Source organism: Nansenia antarctica (genome assembly GCF_963989245.1).
Source record: "Nansenia antarctica genome assembly, chromosome: 7".
Lineage (NCBI taxonomy): Eukaryota > Metazoa > Chordata > Actinopteri > Argentiniformes > Microstomatidae > Nansenia > Nansenia antarctica.
Window position 1 is genome coordinate 58,682,958 of NC_137677.1, and position 10,762 is coordinate 58,693,719.

Consider the following 10,762-nt stretch of genomic DNA (forward strand, 5'->3'; position numbering starts at 1 on the left):
TATGGCATGAGAGCCTCAGTCATCCCCAGTCATATGAAATTATGAATACATTTTAAAATGGAGGGCTGAAGCTGAATCTCCACTACCTACCACTGTGAATGCGAAGATGCTCCTTCAAGTGATGCTTGTATTTGAAGGCTTTTCCACACTCAGTGCATTTGAACTTGCGGTTGCCAGCTCCTTCGTTCATCAGCTGAGGCTGCGGAGGAGAGAGAAGTTTTTACATTAGTGCCACCGCCACCCAAATGAAACATGTACGAGCAGGAGTCTCCATTGAACCAGACAGAAAAGGAGACTTCAATGTCCTGGCTTTGAAAGGAATATAATGAGTTATTAATGTCGCTTTGATAGCACCAAGCAACACAATTTCACAACCTTTTAAAATATCAACTACATAAAAACTACATTTGACTTCCTAAATTGTGTAGTTCCACAACTGACAAACCAACTCAACCCCTGTTAATCAATAATATTAAAAAAAAGAATACGTGACGTGGGTTGAGTTTTCATGCACTGTTCAGAGGTAACTTGTTCAGTAAGTGCATTTCCTGCATTTAAAATTCAAATGACTGTCGATAACAAACAAAAACAGCTAGCCCCCCACACAGAAACAATACATTTATGAGAAGGAGTAGGTGTGTATTCTAAATGCCAAAAAAAAAAAATCCCTTTTAGTTTGTGCTACATAATGAAACTTAATATATGTGGAGAATTACCCCATAGTGAAAAAAAAAGAAAAATCCCTATTCAATTGCTTTTGGGCCCAGTGATGATAGTGTAAGCAGACTAGCCACAATTCACAAATCTACCCTCAGTAGCGCTCACTTCAGAATCCCTACACTGCCCGGTGCACCAAGGTAGGCCTACTAATCACAAGACCTCTCATAAGTCTTCCTTTAACTATTTAACTAAGAGGAAGTACACAAATAAACAAACACTTAAAGTCATTTGAGGATTATGATACTCCAGATCACTGGGGAAAAGACCATCTGCTCCTGTTTAAATCAGTCTGAAGGAGAAGAGGAGGGGGGTCAGGTGAAGGAAGGGGGGGATGGGGGGGGGGGGGGGGGGGTTGCGGGGGGATGGGGGTACGGGTCTGCCTCAGCGCTTCTGTTACGGTGGGCTCAGACAAATTTGAGGTCTGAAGCTGACAGGCTTAACTCAGGAAATCTCATTATAATCACAGTATAATTGGAAAATTGAATGATTCGCTGCTTTATTTGCATGGTCCGATACGAGTAACGGTTGTGGACTTGGAGGACAGGAAAAAGGACTATACCGTTAGACCTCATGTGTCGAAAAATGACCTCTTCCTGTGAATGCATTGGACTTATGTCATAGGAAATATGTCTCGAATAGGATACGCATGGTATCACACACTGAAGGGAAAAACACTGCTTGTACCCTCATAAATGGTCCATATCTGGGCAGGCACTATATGAGTGCTAATTTTTAATCAAATCTGTTCCAGTTCCAGCAACAGCTGATGTAAAAAGTCAGATGGCCCGAGGAAGTCAATATGCTAGCACATCCCACGCATGCCTCACTGTAGGCGGAAGCTTGGGGGAGCACAACAAGATGCAGCTGCATAACAGGCAGTGCGGGGTCTGATTTTTTAAAAGAACAAGAGAGAGAGAGAGTGAGAGAGAGAGAGAGAGAGAGAAAGCTATACTCAAAAGTCACTAGTTTTAATGTGAGAGGACGACAGAAACAGGAAATGAGCTTAATCATTCACTCAAGAGAATATGATTCTTGCAGAAGTGCGCTGAGTAGCCACGAGGAAGCCATTAAAGCCATTATAATTAGAAAATCTTAAAAGGAGAAACGAATGAAGAGGGGAATGAGGAAAACGATACTGTGTGTGTTTCAACTAGAGTGTGACTGAACTGACAGCGATACAGCAGAGAGAGAGAGACAGACAGAGAGAGAGAGACAGAGAGAGAGAGAGAGAGAGAGAGAGAGAGAGAGAGAGAAAGATAGAGAGAGAGAGAAAAGGAAAATAAAGGAGGAATTACAGCAAGAAATAAGAAGACAATAACAATCATCCCTGTCTTTCTTTCTTACCTGATCGCTGCCTGGCTTGTGCGTGGCCATGTGCCGCTCCAGCTGTGTGCGGTGGGTGAAGGTCTCGGAGCACAGGGGGCAGGGGAGGCTCTCCTCGTTCTTCTCATGGCGGTACTTGATGTGCTCCTTGAGCGACGTCAGGCGCTTGTAGCCCCGGTCGCAGTAAGGGCAGGTCAACAGTTGGGCGAAAGCATCTGGAGTCCCAGGTGGCGGGTCTGTACGGGGAGAAAGGAAGTAAGGGGTCGGAAAGGTCAGCGGAGAGAGAACTAATGGCAGTATGCCTGGGCTGTAATAGGACGTAGTGGAGCATGATCATCTGCTTCAAGAAGCTTTAAGCAGTATCGTCTACATCTGACACTACACCGCACACACTATTACAGTCACTCAGAAAAAACTAGGGACAGACTGTATGTAAAAAAAAAAGCAATATAGGTCAAGCTCTTTTGTTGATTTATAACCGGATAACTAAAAGAGAACACAGTCGCAGATGTCTTTTGTTCTCTGGACACTCACCGCTTTCGTTCTCGTCTTGACCAATAGCCTCGGGTGTGCCGAGTCGGGTCACTTCCTCCGGGGCTTCTGGGTAAATGATGGCTGTGTCTCCACGCTGTAGGTACTCAGCGATGCTGGCTGAGTGGCCGTCGTTCTCCTCCATTTTACGCTTAGCGAAGAAGTCGTCGAGCTCTGAGACGCCATCGATGCCTTTGACTGCGAAGAGGAGGAGGAGGAGGGGGAGGAAAAGAGTGGAGGGAGGGGGAGAGAGGAAGTAAATAAATGAAAACAGGGTTCAGTTACGTCTGTTCAATTCCATCTCCCATCTTGAGAGATGTGCTGTAAAACGACTAGACATCGGCCACAGGAAGAGAAACTGACCAAAATGTGATGAAGAACACAGAGAAAAGCATTAAGGCACTACTTAGGGAGGGAGTATACATTTAAGTTACCGTTAATGATGGCATGTAATATCCTCCGCAAAGGAAAATAAGAGACAATCTCATCATTAAGTGATGTTCGCCAACCCATCTTAAATGGTGGTGAAAAGCTTTTAAAACATTTGACTTAAATATTTCCAGTGTAAACGGGTAATTTGTTTAACTAGCAATTACATTTGCTGGGTTTGCAGATCTCACTTAGAATCCCCCTCTACATAATTTAAACCCTACATTTGATTATGAGTAAGATAATGTAGGTTTACAGCTGTTCAACAATCAGACGTGCAGTAATGGTATATCAGGTACCAAATGGCATTCATCAGTTGAATAAACTCTGCAGTCAAATGAAGTGTTTTATCAAACAAATGTCAGAATGTGACTTCTGTACCGTTATTTGTCTATGGAAAGTTACAATTTGCTTTTGGCTTTTCTGTTGTAAGCAGCTGCACCACAGACTGCGTGTTTATTCTTTTTTTTTCAGGGAACATAAACAATATCCTTAAAATAAAGGACACACAAAGGTCACTAAGAGGCCGGAATCCCGAAACTCGAGGCAAGATTTTGTTGCTAAAAGGCTCAATTGCAAGGACATTGCGACCCACGGTGAGGCGAAACGAACATTTTATTGTCTCGTTGTAAACCCAATTTGAAAGTACATGAACCAAACCAAAATGAACGACTTAGGTCAAAACTCAATTTCGGAGCGAAATGTGATTTGCGCTGCACTCTCTCTCAACTTACAAATGTTTTCTTTGCCTCTCCCTTTGATGCATTGCATGAGGAGGGACATTATCTCACATGGCCCCTGACCGTGTCTGTGGCGTGTGTGTGTGTGCGCGCGTGTGTGTGTGTGAAGTGTGTTTCCTTTTAGGTACATCACCTAACAGATACGCTACGGGAGTTTTCAGAATTATCATTCATGTTGTTTCCTTTTATGCTGCTGTTGGGGATTTCACACAGTGGCGAGTGGAGATAATTCAGCGATTGAATTACAGTAAGTGGAGAGAGACATACCTGTGCCGTTTCCTACAGCGTGAAGAGACCCCTCTGGCCCCAAGGGTTCATATTCATCCTTCCTTTCATCTGTGAAGGAGAGGGAGAGGACCGTTTAATCGACACTGAACTGTGGCTAACACAGCTTCCAATAAATTGAAGTATGACCAGACCAGACCAGACCAGGGCTCAGGCAAGGCAGGCAGGCAGCACTCGAGGGCTACGTAAGTCAACTCGATTGGAATGCGCCGCATGCGACCCTGACAATTCAGTTAAGAAGTACCTCTCATTTCCATTCACCACGGCTCATGAAGGTATTTTCCAGATAATGAGGGATAGGCAGGCGAACGGGTGTACATATACTGTGCCTATTGTGCTAGTTCCTCCTGGGCCTACTCATGTGACTCCTCGACAGGAGTCACAAGTATCATAAGCCTCGCCATCAAAGGAGGGATATACACCACCACCCCTGCCTGCCTGCTGCAACCAGTGGGGAGAGGAGGAGGAGGAGGAGGAGGAGGAGGAGGAGGAGAAGAAGAGGAGAACAGGAGAACTGCCTCTCTATACGCCTCTCTCTCTCTCTCTCTCTCTCCACTCCCCCTCTCACCTCTATTCATTGCAGCAGCAGGTCACTTTTCAAAACTTCCTTCCTCATGAGCAATGAGTGTTAAACAGGAACAGCATGTACTTGTTCTCAAACCAAAATAACCTTGGTATGAGTCAAGGAAGTCACAAGGTGCTGTCTGAGACATTATTGGAAGTACATCTTGATATAATGATCCATATTTGTTTTGAGAGATGGCAAATGATGTCCTGGAGGAATGTACTGAAACATACACATACAGACACACACGTTTTCCTTTTGAAATGTAATTCATAGTTGTAAGTAATAATGTGGTTAAAAAAGAGGATATATCCTTCCTCATAATTCTGATAAGTCTCTGTAAGGAAGAAGCGAAGGGCTCAAGTCTCAGTCTTCTCCCTTCCACTCGAAGTTTCCCTCTGCACCGCACAGATAAAATGGTGGTACTGCATGGTTCAAAGAACAACAGCTTAAAAAATGCAACGCATGCCCTTTCGGATGGAAATGCATTGTGCTTCCCCTCGACTTGAGGTTCATTGGTAAGAGAATCAATGCCAGACTTTATACTGAGTTTCATTCACCAACATGGCCTTTCTTTCTGTGGGTTTACAGTCTCAACACAAGGACAAAAGCATATGTGAGTCACACCCTGGACCACTGTCGTAGAATCTAGACACTGTACTCAAGTGTCATTCTATTTTCAGTACAGGCCCCTCCTTCAACACAGTGACTTACACTTGCATTATGTATGAAATATAAAATGGACGGTCATTGTTGTTTCTGCCTCTATTTTTTTCCCTAGAGAGGCAAGATGGCGGTTTCAGGAGTAAATTAGCATGTCAGTTCTGTCTGTGGTAACTGTGTTTCAACCTTGGTGTCTTCTCGATGTGACTCAAACTGCCACAGCTTGGCTTGCTTCTCCTTTTCCTATATCTTATGTCTCTATCTCTATCTATCGCCCTAGTCTTCCTTTCTGCTGCTAAAGTCACATAAAAAAAAAGAAGAAAAAGAACTGTCCGAGGTGTAAAAGACATTTCACTTGAAGAAGAAATTACTGACTTAATAGTATCTCTGTGTATCACTTTACTCTCTATGTATCACTCTATATGTCAGGATATCAGTTGAAATTCAAATCAAGGCCTCTTTGGTAAATTGCTAGTTTAGCATCAACCAATTGCAGCAGCTGCGCTAAACTGACATTGATTTCTTAAACAGCTTCCTTATGATGATAATGATAACAGATGAAACGCCCTACATCAAGGCGTATTTCATTTACATTTAGTTTTGGACTGCTTTCAAGTTTTGGACTGCGTTTTCCCCAAAACTCAACACTATTTTCCAGTTCAGCAGCGCGCGGTACGCACCATCGCTAGGTCATTAGCGGAGACGGATAGCCGATGCCGGGCCGTTTTTTAAACTGTGTGTCTCGCATGAGTTCTCTCTCCACTCTGTATCTGTCAAGCGTTCCTAGAATGGTGGGCCTATTATGCATGTAAATGGCCGTCATAATGCTCCAAATTTCATTTAGGCCTGTTAATGAGTCCTGCAAGAGCCCGGCTCCCCCTTAACGATCGCGTTTGGCTCCTAATTAAAAGTATTTGTCTTTGTGGCCCTGGCGACACTGGTTGTCCTGTCACTGGTGCAGATGTGTGTGTGTGTGTGTGTGTGCGTATGTCGTATGTTGGGGGGAAGGAGTATATAAATGGAGAAAGAAATGTAAAGAGAAAGAGAGGGGGGGGTGGGTGACAGGTCTTGCATGCGCTGCTTGCTCATCATTGATAGGTCTTCCTATATTACAATAAGGGGAGTCTATTGGTCACGGACTGATAATTCTAATTATAAGGAATTTTACATCAGATTGTTTTCATAAAATACAGTACAGTATATAGGGGGTCACAATTATGGGTCAACGAGAATGAAAAGCTGCTTCGTAGCGTTCCGCACATTAAACTGAAATATTGTGACACATTCTGCTCTGCTGAGGCCTAATGTTGAACTTCGTAGTTTACTTAATTCCTTCGAAAATATGTGAAAACAAAGCAGAGACAGTTTACAGTCCGTGACTGCGGAGCCAAGAGAAAGAGAGATGGAGAGAAAAAGGGAGGGAGAACAGAACCAGGTCAGAGGTGAGAGAGGGTGTGAACAGTCGTAGTGTGATGAGGAGGTGCGAGAGGAGGAGGTTGGTGGTTTTTGCGACGTGAGCCTGTGAATCTAAAGTGCTGACTGCAGTTCAATAGGCGAGTCCCTCCAGAGCACTAAGTTACACTCTCTACAATCTCCTGTCAGCTCACTCACTGAGCTCAGAGAATAGGGAGTTAGATAGAGCGAGCCGAGCCAAGTTCTAGGCTCGAGCCATGTTTGGAGTTACAGCATGAGGTGGATGCATTATTGGTTGTGTAATTGAATGACATCAGAAGGCTTTTTTCGGTTTGTCGGTCGGTTTGCGTTTGTTTTGGAGTCTGTCATACACAAGGTGCGACGAAAGACGTCATTGCTCACCGGTTCCGTTGACGAGCCTGTGCGGGTCGTCGGCGAGGCGCCAGGCGTGGTGGTGACCCTGCCGGCCGTCCCTGCCCTCTGACCCCTCCTCGCCGCCCCTGTAGGACAGCAGGGCGTGGCCGACCCGGGGCGAGGCCTCCAGGTTGGGTACTCCGGCGGGGCTGGCCGCCCCCCCTCCGTCCTCCTCTCCCGCCGCTCCGTTGGCCAGGCCGTTCTCCTCTGAGGCCAGGGGCCTGTCATCCTCGTCCGTCTCGGAGCCCGTCTCCACCACGTTCTCATAGTTCAGCACTGCAACACACAAACAAAGACAGGGCTGTTAGGTTTCAAAAACAACATCCGCCTCAGCTCCAGTGGCAGAGACCAAAGTAGTGGAGGCGAAAGTCACATTCCTTCGTACAAGAGTTTTTTAGGGGAGGCTTTTTTATGCAGCCCAGACAGACACCCTAGGGACCGAAAAAGCCGAAATGGGGCGGCTTGTAAATATTACATCCCCTGAACTTGATAAAGCGGAGTGGATCCTGATGCATGCAGCCTGAGCCCGAGGGCCCAGCGCGCCACGGCAGCCAACCATAAATTGCCCACTTTGGTGTGTGCCGAAAATGCTCAGATAAAGGTGCATGAGAAAGAGGGAGGCATGGGCTCGGGAGAGAGAGAAAGAGGGAGGGTGAAGAAATAACAAAAAGCGAGAGAAAAAAAAAAGTAAAAGCTATGATGACATCATGGGAACTAGATGCAGGAAAGGGGGCCCCGGGGGTGGAAAAAAAAAAGCGAACAATTTTCAGGTTCATTTTGAGTACTGTGTATGCCTAATAAAGCAATATTTCGCCAAGCTCTCATGCGCGTTATCTCTGAGGGACTCCGCCAACTCTGGGAGCGGGAGTGGGGAAGTGGCTAAACCGATGCGTTTTGAAGTCAATTGCTTGTTGGGTGGAGATATTATCGGGTTCCCCAACGACAGTCTTCAAAAAGCATAAACCTTTACATCCCATCGCTCGGTATACCATCCGTTCCCTCACCCGTTCCCAGGAAAGAGAATACAAAATACGTCTTCTTCTTCTTCTTCTTCCCTCCTCCTACAATATATACTGTATATATATATATATATATATATATATATATATAAATATACATAATTTTGTTTTTTTACAATTTTTTTAACTCTTCCCTTTTGGGTACATGGAGATTAGGCTCTGCATATCTGTTCATAATATGATCTTTGTCTGACTGTACGGTTCGGCACTTGCCTCCCGGACAACTGCGCAACAGGTGCAAATTAAAAAGGGGAGCCACGGTGGGCTGGGCCGAGATCTGCTGACCTGGGCTGAATACCAAGAGCAGGGGAGGGGGGGGTGGAGGGCGTGGGACAAAACCCCCTTTAATAAGAGGTGTGACCACAAGGATTTAGGGGGAGTTCAGACAGGGTAATGCCCTCTTGGATCAAAATGGAAAGAAAGAAAAGAAAAGAAAAGAAAGAGAGACAGAAAGAAAGAGAGCGAGAAAAGAAAGAGAACTGAAAAGTGAGACGTGAATGCTTGTTGTGTGGTCTAGGTATATATGTTGGATATAATATGATTTCCCTCAACGTCTTAACCTCTGTCTCACAGCCGCCCTCTTTGAGTCCCTCCAGACCGGTAACAATGGTCGGGTTCTGCCTTGTTTTACGCTGAAAGAAATATCTGACCCATTCTTAACTCGAAGAGCTAAAAGCAGTTTGTGTCCAGTTTTTTGAGTATGTTTTTTCCATCCTAACTTGCCTGTGTAACACCACAGAAATATCTAGGCACAGTTCCTTGACACAGGATATACACAAATTTCTTCCAGGAAAAGAGAAAAACGAAACACGCACCATCTCGTTTATAGAAAAGAAGCGCGCCGACAAACAGAGGAAAAACATACCACGCTAAATGTTTGTTTGTTACTTGACTTATGTTGCTGAGATACTTGGCCTGTGTGGGCCTGTTTTGTGTCTGGTGCAGCGGTGGGCGGGTAGGCGGACGGAGAAAAGCCAGTGACCTCCCCAAACAAAAGCAATTCATCCCTCTGTTTGCCTCCCAGGTCACATGGGCTGGGGCAGTGTGGCAGATGTCACTGCAGGGAGGGAGGCTGCACCGGCTACACCCTGGGATCTCTGTTGATACCACACCAGCTTCTGAATGGTTCAGAAGCGCTTATGCTAACTCTCATCCCACACACACACACACACACACACGCACGCGCGCACACGCACACACACACACACACACCCACACACACCACCTGTACATTCCCTGTTCCAGTTCCATGTTCACGTCAGTATTAAACTGCTAGCAGGATAAAGTCAGTAGAGCCACAGAGAGCTGGGAGAGAGAGAGAGAGTGCCGCTTTGTTGCCGTGACATCTTTGATGGAGCGCCACCCTTCGCTCCCCGTCTCGCCGCACCTCCATTGTGTCGCTGAGCGCCGCCGTTCCGACCTGCTGATCTCCCAGAGATCTATTGTCTCGGGCCGTCACCTCTCCACCGATCGATCCTTTGTGTTCATTCAAGGACCCGGAGACAAAGCAACGACAACGCTCTGCATTCTCTCTCCTCAGACCGGCTCTCTCTCCATCTCTCACTCACTCACTCACTCACTCACAAACTCTCCCTGTCTTCCTCTCTGTCATTTTTCTCTACGTCTCCCTCCCTCTCTCTCTCTCTCTCTCTTTCTCTCTGTACCGCTCTCTCACTCACTCTCTCTCTCTCTATCTGTTACTCTCTCACCATCTCCATCTCTCTGTATCTTTCCCCTCTCTCTCTCTCTCTCTCTCTCTCTCTCTCTCCCCCTCCCCCTCCCCTCTGTCCCTATGCCTCTCTCTCCCTCCCTCCGTCACTCTCTCCCTCTCTCTCCCTCTCCTGCTCTCGGGGGCTGCACTAAGGCGTTCCACAAAGAGACATTAATCTTGACTCTCCCTCCCTCCCTCGCCGAGCTGGTTTCGTCATCTCCTCCTCTGTTATATTTTACCCCAGTCAAGATATTGAGTAAGAAGAATGGCCTCTTTTATGCAAACAAATGCCTCCAGCTGTTTCTAAGGGAATGACTTTTATGCCTCCCAGCCTCCACAGCTCTGTAAGCGCTAAGAGTTCCGGGCAGGTGGCTTTCAGAAGGTATGTTATATCGATCACAGTGCGTGTAGTGTTTAGTGTCCTCGTGTCCTAGTGTGTTTAGTGTTCTAGATAGCGCAGGTGGTGTGGGGTAGATAGATAGAGAGAGGAACCCCTTTGTTATTCAGGGCGCCTCCGGACGGAGTCTGTCTGAAAAGGATGAGGTTGAATGGAGAGGTCGATTATCACCAACCAATGAACATGTCCTTCCACTCAGTCTACTCTGCACTCATGAAAATCAATAGTTGAGGTAAGAAGGAGGAGCTTTTCTACCCTATCAGGGCTCCACATCTTCCATTCATACATGATCAAATCAATGTTCTCATGGACATAGTTACAATCATCCCTTTGATAATGACATATAATGTATAGGGCACAAAACCACTAACCCAATGAGCACAGAAATTCCAATGGAAATTCCACTAACACGACTATTAAGCCACAACCCTGGTTATTTCGATATGTCTCGACCGCCACTTTGAACTCAAGCATGCCTTCGAGGCGTGTAAAATGCGCTAACAGGTGCATACCATACCTGTCACGTATCATATGGGATTCCGCAAAGTCAAA

The 10,762-nt window shown here is 45.9% G+C and overlaps 1 protein-coding gene across 1 annotated transcript in view; it reads right to left on the reverse strand.

The window, feature by feature from the left end:
- Positions 1 to 10,762, reverse strand: part of zeb2a (zinc finger E-box binding homeobox 2a) — a 51,076-nt gene that overhangs the window by 6,450 nt on the left and 33,864 nt on the right. The window contains exons 2-6 of the mRNA XM_080535448.1: positions 7,072 to 7,359; positions 4,011 to 4,079; positions 2,578 to 2,772; positions 2,065 to 2,279; positions 91 to 199 (exon numbers count right to left, since the gene is read on the reverse strand). Coding sequence (XP_080391574.1) covers positions 91 to 199; positions 2,065 to 2,279; positions 2,578 to 2,772; positions 4,011 to 4,079; positions 7,072 to 7,359 — 876 coding nt within the window. The remainder of the gene's footprint in view (positions 1 to 90; positions 200 to 2,064; positions 2,280 to 2,577; positions 2,773 to 4,010; positions 4,080 to 7,071; positions 7,360 to 10,762) is intronic.